This window comes from Protopterus annectens, chromosome 1.part0 (genome assembly GCF_019279795.1).
Source record: "Protopterus annectens isolate FY-2018-M chromosome 1.part0, PAN1.0, whole genome shotgun sequence".
Taxonomy (NCBI): Eukaryota; Metazoa; Chordata; order Ceratodontiformes; family Protopteridae; genus Protopterus; species Protopterus annectens.
Genome location: NC_056725.1, coordinates 1,405,764,868 through 1,405,790,347, shown reverse-complemented (window position 1 = coordinate 1,405,790,347; position 25,480 = coordinate 1,405,764,868). Strand labels below are relative to the sequence as shown.

Here is a 25,480-nt window from a genome sequence, read left to right as displayed (position 1 = left end):
CAAATCCATATTTTCAATTTCCATATATATATACATATATATATATATATATATATATATATATATATATATATATATATATACAAGACATATATTTTGTTTACTAAATCCTAGGTAAAGGAAACGTTGTGAGAAAAATATTGAGTTAAAAATTCTAACAGGAGAGGGCACAGCTATCCAGAAAGTCAGTAAAAATCCTACTTGAATTCCTGAGTGCTTTCTGCACATCCAAGCAACAGGTGCAACTTCGGGCATTATGGGTTGGAGAGAGGTCAGAGCTCTGGAACCGATAAGCTTCAAAGGCAGATCAGACAACTTGGTTTGGATGGGCAATACTGGATCTAATGCTATTATCCGTAGTAATGACACCACAAGGGCCATCTCCTTGAGGAGTACTTTGCAATCTAATAAAGGCACAATGAAGTCACAGCCAAAGTAGCAGAAGTGTAAACCTTATTTTCCCCCCATCTGTCTAGTGCCCTTGAATCTCTATCAGAGGGGATAGAGTTTTTTGCATAAGAAGCCTTGACCCCTTTGGGACCCTGACAAATAGTTTCTGGGTCAGCAGCAGGGTTTTTATAAACAGATTTATGTGAATCTGGAACCCTGTAGTAACTGTCTGGTTTAACAGGGGCAGGGGGTAGAGAGTCAAGAGAAAGGCCGGACTCTGAAAATACATCTACAATGTCTAACACAGGAGGAATAGCCAGAGGCCTGTGCTGAGGTAGTAAAAGAAAATCTCTAAGCCTTTTCTTAAATTCTGAGTAGTCTTGGCTCTCCCAGTGGAAGTGCTCCCTCATGGTATGCAGGGTTTCCCCAAAAAAATAATCCTCAGGCGGTGAGGCTGAAGGGATAGATTCTCCAGCATCAGAATCCTCATAAGGAGGAAGAGTATTCCTGTTCAGAAGAGGAGTCAGAGGAAATGGAAACCTGATCTGAAGATTCATATTCTGTCTCTTGCCTAGGCCTCTTGTCAGGAGGGGGATGGGAACCCATGATCAAGGTAATTAGATCTTCAGCCACTTTGAGCATCTGTTTTTTAGGCATGGAAGTTTGTCCAAGAGAATACTGTACTGGTTTCTTTGTCTTTAGAACTGCTTTAGTCTTTGCTTTGGAAGTTGAAGTAGGCTTTACATATAACTGTGTAGGGTCTAAAAACACCCTCACAAGCCGATGCCTGCTCAGAGGCACCGGACCCATCTGAGGGAATAGTTTCTGAGTGTCCAATACCTTGAGTATCCAGAGGCCTAGCTGGCTCCACGTGGGAGTTGTCAGTGGCCTGTGGCTCTGAGGTAGCGTGTGTCAAGGGCTACGATAGCGCCTCACTGAGAACCGGCGAACCAGCGACTGGCTTAGCCGAAGCCTCATCTGTTTTGGACCTTGGATGCCTGTCGTTTTCTTTTTCCTTGCGCTTTTTATAAACTCTGGTCGTCGGCTGTTCCGACGGCATTATATAATTGAATCTTCGGCCAAAGTAATGAAAAGCAAAATCATACAGACGCTTAGTGCGTTGGTTAAATATAGCACAAAACCGACAGCTAGCAACGTTGTGATCAGGGCCTAGGCAAGGAATACAGTAAGAATGAAAATCCTTGAGGTATTTGCTTCCTACAAGAAATACAATTGTTAACTTTTTCTGACATCGGTCTGGAGCAAGAAAAAAAAGTTTCCCCAACAGGGTACTTAGCTTTAATGAAGACTTCAAATCTGAAATTCGTTTTTGAAAAATCTCAGGAGTCGGCAGACTGGCACTTGTGAACTGCTTTTGCTTCGGGCACCGCGTTGCAAGCAATACTAAAGAAAATGGCGGCGGCTGCATTTTTTATACCCCTGGCGCACTGACGTCAGGGAAGAGGCGACAGCAACCGACGCCGGACCTAGACTTGGACTTCGGGCCGACTGCGGGTAGCCTGCCAGCAGGATAACCCAAGTGTAATGACTGCAACAGTGAAACACTATGAATATCTGTCAATATGGTACCTCACAACTTGTCCGTTGACGGGTCTGATGTCGTTTGGCCCCTGGTTCTTATAGTCCTTGTTCTCATTGTTTTGTTGTTCCTTTTGTTTAAAAAATTTTCGGTCGAGTCCCGCTTGCATTCTCAGATCGGTTCCCTGTGCATCTCCATTTCACCAGGTGTCCGCTGTTGTTCTTCACGAACTCTATCACCAACTGAATCCTTAAGGCCTCCAGCATTGTTGTCAGCCCTAAAAAACTTCGTCACCAACCCCGATGGTTTTGATTGGCTGTTCTTCCTAAAATTATGTGAATTAGTCCATCCTTTTCTTAAAGTGGTCTGTTCGTTATTTGACGAAGTCTTATATGAACTGTCAGTTAAATTCTTTCCCTTACCACTACTGGAAGGGTCAAAAAAATCAAATGCAGTTTCATTTTCATATGCGGTGACGTCTCTCAACAATTTATGTTTACTAACTATATAATTTTCAAGTTGTTCCACATCCATTAACACTTGATCATACATCCCATCATCGCTAAATTCTATTGCCAGAGCACTAACTTCTTTATCTACCTTCAAACTAGTCAGTTTACTATTATGTCCCATTAGCAATTTTAATAAAGTACACTTGTGTACACTTATCATAAATGTAGATGTTAGAGTGTATTCACTGTTGTAGTCACTACATTTGGGTTATCTGCTTGAAGGTAGCCCTCAGTCAGCCTGATTAACAAAGTCTTGGGTCCTGCATCGGTTGCTGTCCCTTCTTCCATGACGTCAGGTCGTCAGGGGTATAAAACATGCAGCAGACGCCATTACATCAGTTTTTCTTCCCCAGATGTCAGGTGCCCCCCTAATGGGAAGCAATTAAATATAAAAGTACAAAGATATACCTCCAACAAAAAAGCAAATAAACAAAAAAGGCTTTTAAGCATAGTAAAGGAAAGTAGAGGTATAGCCAAAAGAAGTTAGGGGGATGGATGGAGGGTAACCAGGACTGCAACAGTGAATACACTAACATCTACATTTATGGTAAGTGTACACAACTGTACTATATTCTTCGTGTTTCACTGTTGCAGTCATTACCATTTGGGTAGATTCCCTAAGCTATGGTTGAGAGGAGGAATTTAAATAGCATTAGGGACAGCTATAAGGCCCTGCAAGACAGCAGTGGCAAAGCCAGCTCTGGATTTAAGAGAAAATTGGCAAATGATCATGCTTGGTGAAAGTATGTACAGAACTCTAGGTAGCAGCTTCTAGGACGTCCCTGGTAGATGTCCTCTGAGAAAGGCTGTAGAGGTAGATGCAGCCCTTGTGGAGTGAGGGCTGATCCCCTGGGGGATACGTTTTCCATGGAATGCAATGGCTTATCCATTTAGAAATAGTTTACTTTGAAATGGCCTTCCCCTCTGCCCCTGCAACAAATGCCACCAGCAGTTCAGATTTCCTTTGAGGTATAGTCCTGTCCAAGTAGAATCTAAGTTGTCTGTGCACATCTAAGGAATGCAGTATCCGTTCCCCTTTATTCTGTGGATTGGGAAAGAAGGTTGGCAAATGAATGACTGATTAAGAGCCACACTGGATAACACCTTGGGCATTGAAGGATGGATTGGTTCTGAGAGACACCCCAGTCCACATGAAAGATGATGAAAGGCTCCACTGCCATAAGGGCCTGTAATTCAGATACCCTTCTAGCTGAAGTGATTGCTAAAAGGAAAGCTGTTTTCCAAGAAAGAAATTTTAAGTCTGCAGTAGTAGCTGGCTTGAAAGGAGGTAGAGCGAGTTTTCTCCAAGACATAGTTAAGGTCCCAGGCTGGGGTTGGAGCACTCCTGGGTGGTCTCAAATTTTTGGCCCCTCTGAGGAACTGCTTGAACAGTGGATGAGAGAAGAGGGGAGGTTGTGCTATAATGAGCTGAAATGGCTGAGGCGTGGATTTTAATGGAGGTAAAAAGACAGGCCCTTGTGAAGCACCTCAGTTAAGAATTGTAAAATCTGAGGTAAATTGGGCGCTGATGTGCTCATCCCTGGAGATTGGTTCCAGGCACAGAATCTTCTGCATTTTTCAGCATAAGATTTTCTAGTACTAGGCCTCGTTGCTTCAAATTATGTCCATCACAGGTCTGCTGAGGGATGGTAAAGGAGAGATTAAGTAATTAGCCAGGCTGCAAGGTTCAGGGTTTGAAGCGGAGGGTGCAGAATCTGGTTCTCCTGCTGAGACAGCAGGGAAGAAGTCTGAGGCAGGTCCCATGGAGATAACCGTGGCACACTGCGCAGAGGGGGTACCAGTGTTGGCGCGGCCAGTCTGGAGCAATCAAAATCATCCTTGGTTTGTCCAGTTTGATTTTTAGTAGTACCAGAGGCAGAGGGGGAAAGCATAGACCGATAGGTTTTTCCAGCTGAAGGACAGAGCATCCACTTTCCAGGCTTGTTTGTGGGGAGTCCTTGTGCAAAATTTGTCCAATTGGTAGTTTTGGGGAGAGGCAAACGGGCCTATATCTGGGCTCCCCTGTGTTGAAAATCCTTGGTTCCAGTTTCCACTCGTGTGGGTCCATGAGGTTTCTGCTTAGTCCGTCTGCCAGTATATTTAATTTTCCTGGCAGGAATTGAGCTTGTAGGTGCACTTGGTAGTTCAAGGCTGTGTTCCACAATGCCATGGCTAGTCTGCAGAGGGGGTAAGAATGTGTACCCCCCTGCTTGTTTATGTACCACATAACAGTGGCGTTGTCCATCTTTACCATTAGTTGTCCTGGAAGAATGTGGCTCCTTGAATGCTGTCAGAGCATTCTGTACAGCTAACATTTCTTTTTGATTGATATGCAGGTGCATTTGACTTTGGTTCTATTTGCCCTGAATTCACTTCCCTGCCAGGTGAGCCCTCCCATGCATAGTCTGATACGTATATTGTTCGGGTTTGGGCGGTAGGGGGTGGTGTGAAAGGTAGTCCCTTGTTTTGGTGGCAGGCCTCTGCCCACCAAAGGAACTCTAGGCGTAGGCAAGGTATGATAGGAATCATTGTTTCTAGGTCTTGAAAATGTTGACACCATAGGCTTTTTAGATACCACTGTAGTTTCCTCATATGCAATCTTGCATATTGAATTAGAAGAATACAGGAGGCCATGAACCCCAAGGCTTGAAGTATTTGTCTTGCAGATAGCAGGGTTTTTGTGGCCACTTGTTTGAAGTAGGTTGTCAAATGAATTTGCTTCTCTGAAATGAGGTAAAGCCATCTGGGAAGTTGCATTCAAGCTTACTCCAGGGAATATAATTTGTTGACAGGGTACCAGGCATGATTTATTTTTGTTTATGGTGTACCCCAGACAAGTTATAACCCTATGTACAAAGGCCAGATGATTCAAAAGTATGTCCTAGCTTTCTGCCTGAATTAGATAACAGTCCAGGTATGGGTATATCTGAATATTTCTTTGCCTGCAAAATGCAATAACTGGAGCTAGGCACTTTGTGAATACCCTGGGTGCAGTAGATAAGCCAAAGGGCTGTGCAGAGAAAGTACAGTTTTGTACCTACCATAAATGTAGATGTTACAGTGTATACACTGTTGCAGTCATTACACTTGGGTTATCTGCCGTCAGGCGGTCCCACAGTCGGCCTGAGTTCCAAAGTCTTGGTCCGGCGTCAGCTGCTGTCGCCTCTTCCCCGACGTCAGAGCGGCAGGGGTATACAAGATGCAGCAGATACCATTTTCTTCAGTTTTTCTTGCCCCAGATGTCAGGTGCCCCCAAAAAGGAAGGCAATACATATTGCTAATAACACATGCATAGAAATATGAAACAATATCTTAGCTACAAGCAAATACATCACACAGGTAGTGTAAGATAGAAGGTATATATCTATATATCTCTCTCTATATATATATATAAATAAATTCCTGAAGAGGGGTTGGAGGGAGGGTAACCTAGACTGCAGCAGTGTATACACTCGAACATCTACATTTATGGTAGGTACAAAACTGTACTATGTTCATAGTGTTACACTGCTACAGTCATTACACTTGGGTTGAACCCCAAAGCTGAGGTAGGGTGGCTGGCTCTATATAGGATTAGGAGTGGCTATGAGCCCTTTTAGAACTGCAGTGGCAAAGCCAGCTCTGGATTTGGAGTATGCAGATAAGTGGTAATGCCTGGTAAAGGTGTGCACTGAGTTCCAAGTTGCAGCTTCCAAAATATCCTTTGTTGGTACTCCTCTAAGAAAGGCTGCTGAAGTGGCTGTTGCCCTGGTGGAAATGAGGCCTAATGTTATTAGGCACAGTTTTTCCATGTTGTGTGTAGCAGAAATGGATACAATGTCCTATCCACTTTGAAATGGTCTGTTTTGAAATAGCCTTTCCCTGTGATCCAGCAGCATATGATACAAATAGTTGCTCAGTTTTTACTGAAAGCTTTCGTTTTGTCCAGGTAGTAACGTAACTGTCTGTGGATGTCCAATGAATGAAGCAGTCTCTCCTCTTTATTCTGGGGATTAGGATAAAAACTGGGCAAGTGAATGGTTTGGTTAAGAGCCACACTAGATACCACCTTTGGCATAAAGGTAGGGTTACCCTGTCTTGATGGAAAATGATGAAAGGTTCCACAGCCATTAGTGCTTGTAACTCAGACTCTTCGTGCTGAAGTTATTGCCAGTAGCAAGGCAGTTTTCCATGAAAAATTTTAATTCTGCCAAAGTGGCTGGCTCAAATGGTGGTAAAGTAAGTTTTTCCAAAACAAAGTTGAGGTCCCAAGTTGGTGTTGGTGCTCTCCGGGGTGGTCTTATGTTTTTAGCCCCTCTGAGGTATTGCCGTAGTAAAGGATGTGGGAAAAAAAAAAAAAAAAAAAAAGAGGAGGATCCGTGTTGTAATGAACTGAAATAGCGGAGGCGTGGATCTTAATAGATAAGGAAAGGCCTTTGTCCAGCATCTCAGTTAAATATTGTAATATCTGAGGGATATTTGGGACAAGAGGGTTTAGGCCTTGCGCCTGGTTCCAGGCGCAGAATCTTTTCCATTTTTCTGAATATGATTTCCTGGTGCTGAGCCTCCTGGCCTCTAAAATGACATCCATAACAGTCTTAGAGAGTTGTGTTGACTGTTTAAGTAATCTTCCACGCAGCCAAATTTAAGGTTTTGAGCTGGCTGTGCAGGATCTGATTGTTTTGCTGAGTCAGATGATGAGGTACTTGAGGTAGAATCCATGCTGGGCCTTGAGCCATGCTCTTTAAAATTGGATACCAGTGCTGTCGTGGCCAGTCCGGAGCAATGAGGATCATTTGTAGCCTCTCTAGTAGTACCTTTGCTAGGAGAGGCAGTGGTGGGAAGGCATAAACTTTTAGTGCTTTCTAACTGAATGATAGGGCGTCCACTTTCCACGCTTGTCTGTGGTTATGTCCTTGTGCAAAACTTCTGTAATTGGTAGTTTAGGGGGGAGGCAAAAAGATCCATGTCTGGGCTCCCCCATTTCTGAGTTATCACTGTGAATACTTGTGGATTTAGTTTCCACTCATGAGGATCCATCAGATTTCTGCTTAAGTCGTCTGCCAGTGTATTTTTCTTTCCTGGCAGGAATTGTGCTTGCAGTTGAACTTGATAGGTCAGTGCTGTATTCCACAAAGTCATTGTTTGTCTGCATAGGGGGTAGGAATGTGTGCCCCCTTGCTTGTTTATGTACCACATTCACTGTGGTGTTGTCCGTCTTTAGTAGCAATTGTCGTGGATGTTTTAAGGTCCTTGTGCAGCCAGCATCTCTTTTTGATTGATGTGGAGATGCATTTGGTCTGTGGTCCACTTGCCCCGAATACATTGTCCTGCCATGTGTGCTCCCCACGCGTAATCCAATGCATCCGTTATTTCGGCCTGGCTGTGGGTAAGGTAAAAGGCTGTCCCTTGTTGTGGTGACATGCCTGTGCCCACCATAGAAACTCCTGTTGAAGGCAGGGGATGAGTGGTATTATTGCTTCCAAACTGTGGCTGTGCTGAGTCCATACACTTTTCAGATACCATTGTAACTTCCTCATATGCAGGTCTGGCATATGGAATTAGTAGTATGCAAGATGCCATGAACCCCAAGGCCTGCAGAATGTTTCTTGCAGGGAGTTGGGTTTTTGTTGCCATCAGTTGAAAATATTGAGTTAGTCGTTCTTGTCTGTCTGGCGCGAGATAAGCCATCTGGGCCGTTGTATTTAAGCTGGCACCCAGGAATATCTCTTGTGAGGGCACTAGTTTTGACTTCTTTTCGTTTACTGTGTACCCTAGGCAACTTATTCTTTTTACAAACGTCAGATGCTTTAGAAGAATGTCCTTGCTTTCTGCTCGAGTAAGGCAGTCATCCAGATATGGGTATATTTGAATTCCCCTTTTTCTGCAAAATGCAACTACTGGTGCCAGGCATTTTGTAAAGACTCTGGGCGCAGTAGATAAGCCAAAGGGCAGTGCAGAGAATTGGTAATGCATTGAACCTGCTAAGAATCTGAGGTATCTTCTGTAATTTTGCCTGATAGGGACATGCAGGTATGCCTCCTTGCGGTCCAACGTTACTAGCAGAGCCTTCTTGCCCAGCATGGGAAGAAGCTACTGAAGTGTCAACATTCTGAATTTGGGAACTTCCAAGTAAGTGTTTAGGATAGAAAGATCCAGAATGGGCCTCCAGGCTTTGTCCTTTCGGGGGACCAGAAAGAGTCTTGAGTAAAATTCTTGCCCTTGTGTCGGTACCTCTTGAATAGCGCTCAAGTCCATGAGTGATGTAATTTGTTTTTGAGCCTCTGCCCATTGATTTGATGGCAGGTTTGGCATTCCTCTTAGCCTTGGTAAAGTGTGAAAATGGAACCTGTAACCTTGAGATACAATATTTAGAACCCATTTGTCTTGGATGATCACCTGCCAATTGTTTGAAAAGTTTTAGTTTTCCTCCCAAGGGAGCTGCCAAGAGAGGCTTGGCAGCTGGAGGGGGAAATCATTGGGACTGTTTCCTGTAAGTTTGTGGACCGTCTTCCCCTCTTTTCTGGGTTGAAGCACCCCATTGGCGGGGGTTGTAAGAACCTTGTGACTGACCACTGCCTCTAGGGCGCCTGTATCTGCCCCTTTGAGGTCTGTCTGTAGATGGAAAGGACCAATTTTTAGTAGGTCAGTTTCTGCTAAAACGAGGGGGCTGAACCTGTAAAAAATCTTTGACCGTTTGCATTGATTTTGCCTTTTCCTCCATTTTCTTTAATACTTCTGCTTTAACTCCAAATAAAACATCCTGCTGTAAAGGCGCATCCAATAATTTTGCTTTAACATGGTCAGGTAAACTTCGTTCTTTTAACCAAGCATGCCTACGGATGACAGACCCTGTAACTGCTGCTCTACAAGAGGCTTCTAAAGCATCAAATCCACATGTAAAGTATGTTTGTCCACTTGTTCTGCTGCATGCAATAAATCCTGCATTTCCTTATAATCAGGTGTCTGAATTTGGAAGCATTTTTTGTTTTAACTGAGACATCAAGTATTGCTGATATTTCAGCATGTGAAATTGACAATTTAAAGCCCTCATTGCTAGAGTGGCAGAAGTACATACTTTCTTTCCCCATCTGTCCAATGCTCTAGAATCTCTTTCAGAGGAAACTGGGTTTTTAGCTGAAGAGGCCTTAACACCCCTTGGGACCCTGGGAAATGGTTTCTGGATCAGCAACAGGACTTTTGTATAGAAATTTGAGAGTCAGGGACTCTGCAGTATCTGTCTGGTTTGACTGGGGCTGGTGGTAAGGAATCAGGATTTAAGCTAGATTCTAAGTACACATCATCCAAGATGTCTAGAACTGGTGGAATTGCAATGGATCTGTGCTGGGGCAGTAAAAGGAACTCTCTGAGACTTTTCTTAGAATCCGAGTAATCCTGGCCCTCCCAGTGAAAATGTTCTCATAGTATGCAAGGATTCCCTAAAAGAATAGTCCTCTGGAGGAGAGACTGAAGGAACTGATTCTTCAGCATCAGAATCCTCATAGGGGGGAAAAGAATATTCCTGTTCTACTGAAGAATCCGAGGAAATGGAGACCTGGTCAAATGAGTCTATCTTCATCCTGCCTAGGCCTTTTATCAGGAGGAGGATGGGAACCTCTGATCAGGGTAATTAAGTCTTCAGCCATTTTGAGCATCTGTTTCTTAAGCATGGAGGCCTGTCCTGGTGAATGCTGTACAGTTTTCTTTACCTTTAATGGAGTTTTAGACTTAGCATAAGATTTCATAGATGGTGTAGTCTGTTTGAATACACCTTCTGTAGCCGAAGGCTGTTCAACTGCTCCGGATCCCTCTGCAGGTAAAATCTTGGTAGGGCCTAATGGTAAAGTATCCTGAGGCCCAGCCATCTCCGCGTGGTAGTTGGAGGCAGCCTGTGGGTCTAAAGAGCCGGTCAGTGGCTGCGAAGGAGTCTCGCTGGAAACCGGAGAACCGGCGACTGGCCTAGCAGAGGCCTCATCAGGTCTGGGTCTCGGATGCCTATCCTTATCTTTGCACTTCTTATGAATTCCGGTCGTCGGTTGCTCCGACGGCATGGTGTAATTGAATTTTCTGCCAAAATAATGTCGGGCAAAATCAAACAGACGTTTAATAGTGGTCTGGGCCTAGGCATGGAATACAATACGAGTGAAAAGCCTTATGAGGTATTTGCTTCCCACAAGAAATACAATTATTAACTTTTACTGACATCAGTCTGAGGCAAGAAAAAGTTTCCCCAATGGGGTACTTAGCTTTATAGAAGACTTCGGTTCTGAAATTCGGATTGAAAATCTCAGGAGACGGCCGACCGACACTTGTGAACTGCTTCTGCTTTGGGCACCGCGCAGCAAGAAAGACTGAAGAAAATGGTGTTGGCTGCATCTTATATACCCCTGCCGCTCTGACGTCAGGGAAGAGGCGACAGCAACCGACGCCGGACCAAGACTTTGGAACTCAGGCCGCCTGTGGGACCACCTGACGGCAGATAACCCAAGTGTAATAACTGCAGCAGTGTAACACGATGAACATCTGATAGTGCGTGTAGCCTGCTTTGAAGCATAGGTATCTTCTGCAAGATTCCCTGATTGGGATGTGCAGGTATGCTTCTTTTAAATCTAGTGTTGCCAACCAGGCATCTTTGCCTAGCATAGGAAGTAATTGGTGAAGAGTCGGCATCTTGAATTTTGGAATCTCCAAAAAAGTGTTTAGAGTAGACAGGTCCAGGATTGGACACCATGAATGGTCTTTTCTGGGTACCAGGAAAAGTCTTCAGTAGAAACCTTGCCCCGTTTCCTCTTCTGCTACTAGCTGAATAGCCCCCATGCTTAAGAGAGGAAATACTTGTTTTTGGGCCTCTGCCCACTGATTTGGGGGTAGTTCCTACCACCCGCTTGGTGCTGGCAACGTGTGGAAGTGAAATCTGTATCCCTGGGACACTATTTAAAACCCATTCGTCCTGGGTAATGAGTTCCCAATTCTTTGCATGAAGAGCAATCTTTCCCCCCAAAGGGGCAGTCAGTTGATAAGTGCTTGGAAATTTTAAAAGGAAGTGATTAAGACAGTTTACCATAGGGGGGAGTCTTATTATTTCCAGATTTGGAAGTGCAGGCCCCCCACTGCTTAGTTGTGTGTGTCCCCTAGGACTGAAACCTGGGGTTTTTGCTGCGTCAGGGCTTGGCTTGAGAAGACCTGGAAGGGGCTGGAAAGGACCAATTCTTAGAGGGCCAGTGTCTACTAAATCTAGGAGGCTGAACTTGTAAAAATCTTTAGCAGTTTGCATAGACTTAGCTTTATCTTCCATCTTTTTAAGAACTTCCTCAGCCTTGTTGTTAAACAGGTGGTCCTGATTTAAAGGAGCATCCAACAATTTAGCTTTAACATGATCACGCAAAGACTGCTCCTTAAACCAAGCATGACTTCTGAGCACAGACCCAGTAACATCAGCCCTGCAATAAGCCTCTAAGGAATCAAAACCACATTGCAAAGTATGTTTTCCAACTTGTTCAGCAGAATGCATCAAATCCTGTAATTCTTTATTTTCCACACAGTCAGGAATCAACATCATTTTCTGTTTAAGCAGTCCAATATCATGTTGCTAATACTTTAACATATGAATGGCAGTTTAAAGCCCTAACGGCCAAGGTTGCAGAAGTGTAAGCCTTCTTACCCCATCTATCTAGCGCCCTGGAGTCTCTATCAGAAGGGGTAGAATTTTTAAGCAGTAGAAGCCTTAATGCCCTTGGGCCCCTGTGAAATAGTTTCTGGATCTGCAATAGGATTTAAAAAAAGGAACCTGTAGTACATCAGGTTTTCTGGGAGCAGGAGGCAGGGAATCAGGGGCCAAACTAGATTCCAAAAAAGCATCAACAATGTTGTACAGGAGAAATAGCTAACGGCCAATGCTGAGGTAGGAGAAGGAAATCCCCAAGACTTTTTTTTTTTTTAATCAGAAAAATCCTGGCTTTCCCAGTGGAAATGCTCCCTTACAGTAGGTAAGGTTTCCCCAAAAGAAAAATCCTCTGGCGGGGAAGCAGAGGGAATAGAGTCCTCTGCATCAGAATCCTCATAAGTAGGTAAGGGCAAATCCAGATCATCAGAAGAATCAGAAAAAACAGAATCCTGATCAGAAGATTTATAATCAACTTCAGTCCTAGGCCTCTTAGAAGGGGGGAGTTGGCTACCCGATTAGAGTTATTAGATCTTCAGCCATTCTTATCATTTGTTTAGGCACAGAGGCCTGAGCATGTGGCCTGGGCATCTTTTTTGGCAAGGATCGAGATTTAGGCCTAAATAAAGAAGGAGGCATCTGTTTAATATGCAAGTCCGTAGGCCTGAACAAACCCTCAGAAGCCAGTGCCTGCACAGGGACTCCGGACCCATCCAAGGAAGAGACATCCGCGAGTTCCACAGTTGAAGCATCTCGCAGCATACCGGACTCCGAATGGGTCTCAGTAGAGGCCTGCGAATCAGAAGTAGCAGGTATAAGGGACCACGAAAGCGAGTACCGGTGAACTGGCGACTGGCTTAGGAGAAGCGTCGACAGCAGTTTTGGACCTCGACGGCCTGTCCCTGTCTTTATCTTTGCATTTTTTTCATAATCCCGGTAGTCGGATGGCTAACAGACTACATAACTAAGAACCTAAATATTTAGAGACGAAAATAAGGACGACAGATAGTGCGTTGATTAAATAAAGCACAAAACCAACAGCAAGGTACGTTGTGGTCAGGGCCTAGGCAAGGAATACAGTACGAATGAAAATCTTTATGAGGTATTTGCTTTCCACAAGTAATGCAATTAACTTTTACTGACATTGGTAAGGAGCAAGAAAACGCTTCACCAACGGGGTACTTAGCTTTAGTTGAAGACTTCGGATCTGAAACTTGAAAACAAAAATTTCAGGACTCTGCTGACCGGCACTTGCAAACTGCTTCTGCTTCGGGCACCACACAGCAAGAAAGACTGATGTAATGGCGTCTGCTGCATATTTTATACCCCTGACTACCTGATGTCATGGAAGAAGGGACAGCAACAGACGCAGGACCCAAAACTTTGTTAATCAGGCCAACTGAGGGCTACCTGCAAGCAGATAACCCAAATGTAATGACTGCAACAGTGAAACACGAAGAACATCTGATAATTAGATTTGTTAAAAAAATTAGTTCACCAAAAAAAGGGTCAGCTGCTGCTACTCCATTTGGACATTTTAAAAAACTTAACCCTTTTGGAACAATAGATATTTGTATACATCTTTCAAAATATCGGTTCTCCAAATCAAGAGAACGATACTTTAACAGTCCGGACAAATACGCACATTTGTTCGATATCCTACAGTCAAATTTAGTCATTTTATAATCTGCTCCAAAAAATGGGTAGACTTTGTCAAGAATGGAATGGACATTACTATATTGCAATTGTCTAAAATCATTCCTATACGCATGTGCAGTGTCAATACTAGCTCCAGGCTCCCTGGTGTTAACTTCCACAACTGTCACTTGCTCGTCTTCAGAGCTAGGTATGGTTACAACTGTCACTTGCTCGTCTTCAGAGCTAGGTATGGTTTCATTGTCTCCAATATGTTTAGAGACTAATACCTTCAAAGTTTTTTGTACATCATTCATAGATTGCACTAAAATCCGTAGTAACCCAGAATCATTCATGGAGGGTGTAGGATATACGCTAACGTCCAAAGGATCCATCACTGCCTCGGCCATCAGGTACATGTAAAATCCCAAAACCAAGAAATGAACACGTGAAACCAATGTAAAAAAAGAAAAACAAATAAAGACTCCCAATGGTCAATAAAAGCTTGTGATGAGACCGACAAAAAGAGGCGTATTTTAGTGAATACGAATGGTTTTAGTTGCCTTTTTTCCCCTTTCCATTTAATGCCCTTCAAAACATTAATGAAATGCAGTGGGGTATTTACTTTTCAGTCCCCCACAAGTTTAACAAAAGTCAACACGTCAATCATTCCAGTTTTATTTGTAAAGCCACATTTCCCAAATGGGATTGACGTTTCATAATCTCACATTTTCTTCACTAATTTCAGTGCTGCTGGCCTTCTTTCTGTTCATCTCAGTCTCCCAGCCACAGGCTCTGGTTTAAGTCCAAGGAAAGAACAGTTGTGTAAAATCTTACCATAATGACAGATGTCCCTCTTCTCTGTTGAAGTATTCATTACAAGAGGTGCTACATGGACTTCTATGCATACACTGTGTAATTCTAAGTCTAGGGCAAGTTTTGCCAGGGCTGTAACTCTGGCTTTCTGGAAAGATCAACTATTCCATGTCCTTCTGCTTACCTGTTGCAGTATTCTTTACATGAAGGAGAGTATAAAAGCTCATGAAGAGAGGGTGGAGGAAGAAGCAGACAAGCTTTCCAGAAAGCCATGGAGTATGGCTCTGGCAAAACCTGCCCTAGACTTGGAAATACCATCCAATTTGTAATTTTTAGTGAAGGTATGCATAGAAGTCCATGTAGCCCCTCGTGTAAAGAAAACTGCGACAGATGAATAGGACATCTCCAGATTCTTCTAGTCAGCTCCTGTGTTTCTCCTCTCAAGCATTTTCCTTTGGAACACTGGCAAAGTCTTTCCATGAGCTTTGCTATCAGAAATATAATAAAAAAGTCCCCTTCTGTTTGCTGGCTCACTTTTTGTTGGGCAAATGTTTTTATTTCCTCCTTAGCCAGTTCTCATCAAAAATGACAGATTCTCCAAGAAAATCTGAAGAAAGATGGGTACAACAGCTTGAACCTCTAACCTGCCTCTTGACATTTCCTGATTAATGGGGTAAATCTGATTCTCTTCTGCCTGATGTACAGTAAATAAACTTTCACATACACACCATCTTCAAATTAATACTTAGTTCTTCTGCCACAATTTTGTCAGTATCAACTTGTTCTGCTGATATAATTGTATCTTTACTAATACAGGTCTTGGCTACTTTCTCGTGGCCAGGTTTGCAGCATACACATGATGTGCCCTTTCAATTAAAATCTGCTGTGGAACACCAGTCCAGTTGCTAAACTGCACTTTCTTCAAATTAAAACAGTCTGTTCCTTCCAGTTTCTCTGATACAGCAAAACATCTCATGTTTTCCACACATGCTCTGTCCTCTAACATTCTTTGAAACAGCTCTTATTGAGCAGTCTTGTACTTAGAATCTCTTCTTCATTTCGACCTCTGAATTTTGTAGTTTTATCAGTTCATCTTGGCAGTTTAAAACTTCTTCCATTTTCCAGCCTTTTATTAGAGTTGATATACTTCAATGCTTCATTTCTAATCAGCTCTGAGCACACTTTCCTCTAGATTACTGGAAGCTATGTCTTGCACTAAAATTGGAGCTTGAACTGCTTTTTGCTGAACAGCTGCAGGATTCTTCCCAGTGTTTGTAGTCAATTTTTCAGGGTATCTCAAGTTTCTCGTTTCCTGGCATCTAGGCTGTGTACTACTAGCCAGTAAATTAATTTACTAACTCTGGCAGACTTACTGGCCCCATCGAAGTTTCTTTTTTTCACACTGGGAGAGCTAAAATTAAGCTGTTGATCAGTGTGCACCCATCTTAGAAGTTGCTTTACCTGCATCGTTGATAAACACTGGGTGCAGGTAGGTTAAGCCTGGGAAAGGTTAAGGCCAGTCTGGTTGACTCATTAAACAATAAGTGCTGGTGGCAGCTAATAGTTAGATGCAGGGAGGAAGAAAAATGGTACAGCTTATACCTTAGGTCTTCTAAACTTTGTTGTGCTGTACAACTTGCATCTTAGGTAGTGCATGTGGTAATCTGAGGCACTGCCTGCCCATTATTTATTTATTTTTTTTATTTTCAGCCTTTTGTCTGCATTCCTTGTTTTTTAAATCCAAATACTACTTATGGAAAATGAAAACATTCAACCATGAATAAAATTACACGAGCCACTATGCAGTAAAAATTATTCCAATATGACTATGTGCTCAGTGAAGCAGTGAGAATATGGAATCACACATGTATAGAGTTGTACTCTGCCTACTATCAGAACCTAAGCAGTTGCAAGGCACAAAATGGTTTCTTGCAAGAAAAGTCACTTAGCTGGAGAAATCCTGACCAGAAAAAACATGTGTTTAAACCCATACGATTTATTTTTGCCCTTTTTCCTGGAGGGATTCGTGTAATGAAAAAGAAGTTATGTCTTACCATAACTTTCCATCTGTATTGTTGATCCTCGTTTAGTCATTACGTATGGGTATCGGTTCACAGCTCGGAACCGAGCCGGCCATTTTCCAAGCTTGCTTCAGCTTCAAACTCTCGAGCTAAACTCTTGCCCACAATTCCCCTTTTCCTGTTACCTCAGATTGAGTTTGCAAGTTAAAGGTAGAGGCTACCACTGGTCAAATAACCTAAGAGAACTGGATGGTGAGATCCACTAGAAACCACAGGCGGGGGAAGGAGGGAGGGTCATAATGAATGAACGAGGATCAACAATAGAGATGGAACGTTATGGTAAGACAACTTCTTTATCTGACATTGTTAATCCTCTTTCATTCCTTACGTATGGGACAGAGTCCCCAGCTACCTCTATTCCTGGGAGGCTCTCATGGAAGGACATTCCTGAGCATGGTAGTAGGCAACGAGATATTACGTTGTGTGTAAATAAAGGTCACACAATCCTTCAACCATCTAGCTAATGTAACCTTAGCAACAGCCAATTCTAATCTAGATCCAGAAAAGGCCAAGAATAACTGGTCAGATTTACGAAAGAGTTTAGTCCTGTTTAGGTAAAAACGGATTTGCCTGTGTACATCAAGGGTATATAGGCAATACTCTCCTATGTTTGAATGGTTGGGAAAGAAAACTGGCAATTTAATGGCTTGATTAATGGACATTTCAGAGATCACTTTAGGCAGATATGACAGATTAGTTCTCAGAGATACTACCTCTATGAAAAATCAAGTATGGACTCTTGATACATAAAGCTTGAAGTTCAGAAATACATCTGGCAGAAGTAATAGTGACCAAAAACAAGGTTTGCCATGACAAATACTTGAGGTCGCAAGAAGAGGCTGGTTCAAAAGGTGCCACTGTCAGAGCTTGTAGAACTAGTGAAATCCCATGGTTGAATAGGTTCTCTAAAAAGGTGGCTTCAGATGATTCACACCTTTTATGAATGTATTGCACAATTTATGGGACACGAGAGGAATCTTGGACACCCTCATGAAAATTAGAAATTGCAGCCAAACGAACTCTAATGGTAGAGGCCGAAAGACCCGATTGAAATAGGTCGGCCAGATAGTCTAGTATTATCGACACTGGTGCTGAAAAGGGGTCTACTTGTTTATCTTTCAGCCAACAGGTAAATCTTTTCCACTTGCTCAGATAAGTAATTCTAGTGGAGGACTTATGAGAAGCAATGAGAATATCACGTACTGGTAAAAAAAGATCATTCTGCCTGGCAATCAAGGGAATTGAAGTAGCCAAGCAGTTAGCTTCAGGCTGTTCAGTTTGGGATGAATCAGGTTCTGTATGCGAGAGATGAACTCCGGGATTGGATGGAGGATCCATGGTCAGCGAGGCCAAAGGAATGGGAACCAAATCTGTCGTGGCCAATATAGTGCTATGAGGATTACCTTGCTCTTCAACCGCCAGGCTTTCCTCAGAAACTGGGCAATGAGAGGAAATGGTGGAAATGCGTAGAGAAGACCTGAGGGCCAATCGTGGACTACAGCATCTCTGGGAGACTGTCCCAAAGGGAGAATCAGGGCGAAGTAGTTGCTGCATTTGTAGTTGGCCGGGGATGCAAAGAGGTCGCAGCAAGGACAGCCACAGTGGTGGAAGATCTCCGCCGCTATCAAGGGATTCAGAGACCACTCGTGAGGTTGCAGAATGCATCTGCTGAGTCTGTTTGCTAGTCTGCTATCCCGGGAATGTGCGTTGCTAAGAAAACGGTTGGTAGCCATCACCCATTGCCATATCCTCATGGCCTCACGACAAAGGGGATAAGATTTGGTTCCACCTTGCTTGTTGATGTACCAGACCACCGCTGTGTTGTCCGATTGAATCGCAATTGTCCCAGACAGCAGCAGGGGATGGAATGCTTGCAATGCCAGAAGCACCACCGTCAGCTCTAGGACATTTATATGCAGATGGGCCACCGGTTGGGACCAAGTGCCTTGGACTGTCTGTCCCTGACACAGCCCCCACACCCCATCAGGGAGGCGTCCGTGGTTACTGTGGCCTTGATTGCTGGGGGGAAAGGGGCAAGACCATTGAGAGAGATTGTGTGACATCAACCAATTTAAATCCTGTTTGCACCTGTGGGTTACTCGAATCATGGCTGAAAGAGGATGCTGAAAAGGAGACCATTGGGTGAGCAGTAGCCATTGTAGAAGCCTCATGTGAAACCTGGCCAGGGGAACAGTGGTGATGGAGGCTGCCATGGAACCCAACAGCTGTACAACCAAGTGAGCCGTGGATTTTTCCTTTGAAAGGATTGGAATTAGTTGTTGCTTTATCCTTACAATTCTGTGCTCTGGAATAGCAGCTCTGCAGTTTTTTTGTGTCCAAGATAACACCTACAAATTCTGTCCACTGAGATGGGGTGAGATTGGATTTCTGCCAGTTTATAGTTATGCCTAGCCTTTGAGCAGTGAGGAGAGAGTATGCCAGGGCTTTTTCCAATAGATGTCTGGTGGGGGTGGAAATGAGCCAGTCTAGGTACGGAAACACCTGGAATCCTTGAAGTCGCAAGTGAGCTGTGACAACTGCCATGCACTTTGTGAACACACTGGGGGCTGTAGAGTCTCCGAAGGGCAGTACTCTGAACTGGTAGTGACTGCCTCCCGCACGGAAGCGCAGAAATCTTTGTGATGGCCTGTCCACCTTTACGTGGTAGTACGCATCTTGAAGATCTACAGAGCACATCCAATTGTCTTTTTCCAAAAGCGGGAAGACAGACTGTGTAAGTGACAATCTGGAATTTTTGTACTCTCACAAACTTGTTCAATACACTGAGATCCAAAATTGGTCTCCAGTCCCCGGTTTTCTTTGGCACCAAAAATAGTCTTGAGTAGAATCAGGATCCTATCTGGTCTAGAGGGACTATTTGGATTTTTCTCAGCAGCTTTTCTATCTCTAGTGCTGCTTCTTCCCTTTGACTGGGTGGAATGTCGGGAAGATTTTTTGAAGGGACGGGACAAAGATTGAAGGGGATATGATAACCTCTGGTTATGATCCTTTGTACCCAAGAATTGGTGGTGATGGTTAGCCAGGCAGAAGGGTACAAGGAGAAACATCCCCCAACAACCTACAGAGGAAAGGAGTTGGGCCGCTCTTCAGGAGCGCTGGTAGGATTGACCAGGGAAAGAATCCCTGGAACCCTTGTTACACGGTCCCCCTCTGCCCCGAAAGGAGTCTCTTCCCTGTGAGTTTCCCCCTCTGCCTCTGGGGGAGAACTCGGCCTATGTGTCACAGAAAGGACCCTGAGATTTCTTAAACCTTATCTTCCCACTATTTTGGTTTCGGGAGAAAGCACATTGAGGGGAAGAATAATGGACACCTATGGCAGAAAGGGTCTTACAGTCTTGTTCACATCTGGTCAGTGTGCTTTTAACTTTGGGCCCAAACAACGAGGAGGGCTCAATGGGGGCATTAAGAAAAGATTTAAAAGTTTCCGCAAAGTTGCACAAGTGCATCTAGGCATGTCATCTCAAGACCTCAGCTGAACCCGCCGCTCTAGCTGCTCCTTCTGATGTGCGAGATATCAATCGCATAGAGGAGTTAGATATAGACTCAATGGTGGCCAGCTGAGAGGCCACTTTGTCACGGACCTCAGACACTGCACCAGCCAAGGTTTCGGAGAGCTCAGAAACCAGATTCCTTTGAAGCCTGGTAAAATATGTGCCATATAAATCAGAGGCCTGATAGCAAAGGTCGCTGAAGCAAGAGTGCGCCTTCCCTATTCTGTCCAGGGCCCGGGACTCTCAGGCGGATGGATAGTCTGGCTTTCTTCTTCTGCCAGATCCTTTTTTGTTGCGGCCGCCACCACCAAAGCATCTACAGGAAGACCTTTGGACCAATGGGGGTCTGAAGCAGGAGGGGACAAGATTTTATCTGGCCTCCAGGGAATAGCTTCAACAGTATCAGGGGCCTTCCAAGCACGCTGCAAGATAAACTTGACAAGTTCATCAGCAGGTGGAGTAACACAGGAGGTAGGGGGCTGGGCATGAAAAGCCTGCAGGAACACAGATTCCTCAGGGGTTGGATTAGAGGGCTGCCAGTCACCTCTCTGTTTCAGGATTTCAAGGATATCGCTAAAGGATATCGCCAAACGATACTTCAGAGGGTGACCAAGGGGATCCTTCTGCCTCATCGAAATCTGTCTCTTCGGTGAGAGACTCCTCTGTGGAGTCCATGTGCTTCTTCTTACACAAACTTTTCCGGTGGACCTCCTCAGCGGGAGAAGCTGGGGAAGACAACGGAAAAGGGGATTCCTGAGGGAATATGTCTTCAGGCCCTTGCACCCGGTGTCTGCTAGGTGTGACTTGTGAAACCAGTGTACCAGGGGAGGGCAGAGGTAGACAGTCCGGTATCTCCAGTGAAAGCCTTCATCAGTTGGAAGGCTAATCCACCTGGAGAGGAGTGTATGTCAAGGACAGGGGGCACTCCACCCCTAAGTGGCTCAGCCTGCCAACTCGGGAGTCCCTCGATGGCTGTGGAGCAGCAAGCTATGAGTATCACAGCTGACATCCTGGCTCGTAGCAAAACTTTCCTGCCACGAAGGCAACTGTGGGTCCTTAGTGAGATCCATAAAGGGAACCGCAGAAGGGGAATACTGTAGTATATCCATAGACTTCAAAGGCAATGAAAGAGAATAAGAAGGTGTCTTTGGAGATGGGTGATCACCTCCCAAAGAAGGATCTAGTTCCTGGGGGGGGGGAGGGGGGGGTGGAATACCTCTGGCCAAGAATGCCTGGTCCACAAGACGCAACACATCATGTTCAGAAAGACTTCTAGTGGACCTCACAGAGACTGAGGGAGAAACAGGCCTGTCCACAAAAGAGTCCCATCTCATCAGAGGACAACGGTGCCGAGTAGTCTGCACCGAAGAAATCATCGGTGCCGATGTCACTGTCTGCACCGACACCGGGATCGGTGCCGAAACTAGAACCGACAAACCTGGAGTCATTAATGAAGGCATTGGTTCCGAGGAAGATCTCTGAGCCGACGTGGCAATGGTCTGCGCCGACTGAACGATCTGTGCCGATACAGTGGTAAAGGTCTGAACCGAGGAGCCCCTCAGTGCAGATATGTAGAAGGCTGCAAGAGAAGATGTAGCTGAAATCACTAATGGAGCCAAAGGCCTCGGTGCCGAAGGTCTGGGCACCAAAAGCACTGGGGCTGAGAGCTCCGGAGCCAAAATTTTAGCCTTTTTAGATTTTGGTTGGTGAGAGTCCCCAGCTGGGGATGAATGCAAGGATTTAGCCTTAGTAGAAACATCCATTTTCTTATGGGCTTTGGGAGGGGTTGAGACCTCTGGCCCAGAAATAGCCTCTGAAAAGGGAGATTTTAGAATTCCCTTCAGTATCATCTTATTTTTCCTTTCTAACAAAGTTCTATTAGAAAAATGTTCACATATAGTACAAGGTGGCTCAACAGATAAATGGGAAGCTCCCAAAGAATAAACACAGTGTGCATCAGAAGTAGGCAGTTTGTGTCCACAATCAGAACACCGCTTAAACCCTGGACTACCCCTTTTTATCTGTCATATTAATAAATAGAAAAGTACCAACAATGGTACAAGAGAGTACCCGAAGGTATGAAAGAGAAAAGGAAAGGGATTACCAATGATGGTAAGGAGAAATTACCTCGCGGTAAAAAGGGTAAGTAAAGGGCAGAAAAAAAAACCTGAGGAAATTATGAACGCTAGATGCGATAGGGCAAGAGACAATAAAATATCAACTTTTCTGACAGAAAAGTAATTTGTAAAGCAATTAAACAATTAACTGTACTTGGCTCAAAAGAAGTAGTTTGACACAACCGGATTGCAATGCTGCAAAAGAAATCTGAGGTAACAGGGAGAGGGGAATTGTGGGTAAGAGTTTAGCTCGAGAGTTTGAAGCTGATGCGAGCTTGGAAAATGGCAGTCTCAGTTCCAAGCTCAGAACAGATACCCATACATAAGGAATGAACGAGGATTAACAATATCAGATCTAATGTTCATCTCTGCAGCCACAAACTAAAACACCACCACAAATAATGGATTCTGAATCAAAATGGTTTTAAAAATGTTACATGTAAAACTGAATTCTTACCTTCTGAACACTTCTCCATACAAAGCTCTTTCGACATGTAATTATTTTTGTTTCCCTGGCAGCCTCCATAAATGAATGGTTCACAATCATGGGTTTCAGCATTAAAATACCAGCGAGGCATAGAAGCTCGGCATGGGCCAACAACCTTTGCTGCAGCACAACTTTCTGTTAAAAAAGAAGTTATTTTAGTGATGCTTTACTAATGTCTACCACAAGCAATTGGATAAGGAATAGCCAACATTTCAAAAATATGTTTAAAGTTACAAGTACATCTACTTCTGATGACCAAACGCACACCATAACTCCTACAATCCACTAGGCTAGAAAGTTATAAGGGACTATGAATAAAATGGGATAAAGGAAATGGCACATTCTCCACAAAAAAAAAAAAAAAAAAAACATTACTTGGAAATGTTCAAAGATCAAGAACTGGAAAAAATGAACTAAAGGTTAAACTAAGAATTCCAATGCATCACAAGTTTTCATTCTGTATTTTCTTAGGGTTCTGAAGAGAATGGCTCAAGTTTTTATTTCAGTTACACATAACCCAGTCTGCACAAGACAAGAAAACTGCAAAGGATGCGGTCATTTCAGCTGCAACAAAAGTCACAGCTATTTTAAGTATATGAACCATGCTGTAAGTGTTCTATATGAGCAGTAGCTACAGACCAGTCTTCTGATGTAACTACTTGAAGACAAGTGCATTTCTAACCCCACGGTACCTGAAATACACAGACAGATTTTTTTGAAGACTGCTGTGGTTGCAGATGCCCTTGTAGACTGGACACAGTCTGGGTCCTCTAGGCAATTTCTCAAAGGAGAAGCAGTTTGATGGCCAATGTTCTTGTTTTGGCAGATGAGCTTGCTCTGCCTTACTGACAAAGAAAACTGATAACTTCTCAGATTATCTGGATTTTTTGGTCCTTGAAGACCATATCTCAGCTGCCTGTGAATAAAACTAATCTACAAGCTACATACAGGTTTCATACATAAATACTGGGCTAACTACCCTTGTGGGCCATTTTAAGCCTAGCCAATTACCTCATGTAAGAATCAAACCCTGCACCTTGTGTCTAAGGTAAATACCTTGACCATTATGCCAACCTCCCACCCTATACTATTATATTAGCAACTGACAATGCCCAACATGGATTCAAATCAGGCTTCAGTACCACATCTGCTGTTTACAAAGATACAAATGCTATTTTCAACAACATGGTCACAAGCTAGAAACAACAATGTAACCAAGCAATACATTTCTCAATTCTGACAAAAACAAATCCCCAATTTACAAAATAAGCTTCAAGCAGACTAACCATTTAACTAGACAACACAAAATAAATCTACAATAAAAATACTGCAGGTATTTGACAAAGCTGAATTTCTTATTACTAAGCTTCATATTAATAAGAACACATGTATAAATATTGCCTGTCTACATTCCCCCAGGTAATAACAAATACCCTGGAAGATATTCTATATTGGCTGTCCAGTAACTACCCCAAAGAAACCATGGTTCTTGGAGATTTCAACATAGACTGGAACACTTGCTCATCACATCCTCCCACTCACCATACAAACCTTTATGGCTTTACACAGGTTATATCCTCCCCCACCAGGATCAATAAACCCAACAAAAAAGAAAGTATCCTGGACTGGATACTTGTTAACACTCATCCCCACAAGTACAACAGTGGGACCCTGCCTGATATAAGTGATCGCCTCCTCACCTATATAATTAGGCAAAAAGCTGACATCTCCAATCAGTCCACTTTTAAAACTATAAGAACAAAAATTTCAACTCCACTAACTTCCAAAATGAACTCAATGCAATTGGTCAGTTCAAAGACAACTACCACTTGAAGAAGCAGTAAATTTCTTTAATACCAAATTCCTAACCATCCTTGACACCTATGCGCCAGTAAGTTCTATTAGAACCAAAACAAAAGTTGCTCCTTGGCTTTCAAGGGGAAACCAGACACAAAATCCTACTTAGAAATAAGGCTTGGGCCAATTCGCATGCCACTAAAGCCCCCATACATCAACTTAGATACAGACGGCTAAGAAATTAAACAAAAAGCCATTACATTAGACAAGAAAAAAGTACAGTTTTGTACCTACCATAAATGTAGATGTTCGAGGATCCACATTGCTGCAGTCATAACCTGTGGGGGTAGTCTGCTGTCCTCGGTCGGCCCGAATACCAAAGAGTTAGGCTGGCGTCGGTCATGGCGCCCGGAGCTGACGTCAGTACGTAGTGGTACTTAAGCGCATGACCGACGCCATATCCTCAGTCTTTCTTGCCCCAGATGTCAGAAGGCCTTAAAAAAAGGAAAGGCCAGAGCCACAAAGGAGAAAGTAACAATAATCCCTAAGGAACAACAACAACAACCACCACAACAACAACCCCAAACCATAGAGGGGAAGGAGGGAGGGAAAATAGGACTGCAGCAATGTGGATCCTCGAACATCTACATTTATGGTAGGTACAAAACTGTACTATGTTCTTCGTCTCACATTGCTGCAGTCATAACCTGTGGGTAGAATCCCAAAGCAAAGGAAAAGGGAGGCTGGCAAACTAAAAAGCATTAGGGGCTGCTAACATGCCCTGTAAGACTGCAGTGGCAAACCCAGCCCTGGACTTGGAGTAAAGAGGAAGATGGTGATGCTTAGTAAAAGTATGAACTGAACTCCAAGTAGCTGCTTCCAAAATATCCTTAGTAGCTACACCCCTCAATAAAGCAGTAGATGTGGCAGTAGCCCTAGTGGAATGAGGTCAA

General features: G+C 43.7%; 1 protein-coding gene across 4 annotated transcripts in view; it reads right to left on the bottom strand.

Moving 5' to 3' along the window:
• Positions 1 to 25,480, bottom strand: part of LOC122798404 (kunitz-type protease inhibitor 2-like) — a 986,210-nt gene that overhangs the window by 387,168 nt on the left and 573,562 nt on the right. For all 4 annotated transcript variants that reach the window (XM_044067317.1, XM_044067338.1, XM_044067331.1 and 1 more), the window contains one exon: positions 22,701 to 22,865. In XM_044067317.1, coding sequence (XP_043923252.1) covers positions 22,701 to 22,865 — 165 coding nt within the window. The remainder of the gene's footprint in view (positions 1 to 22,700; positions 22,866 to 25,480) is intronic.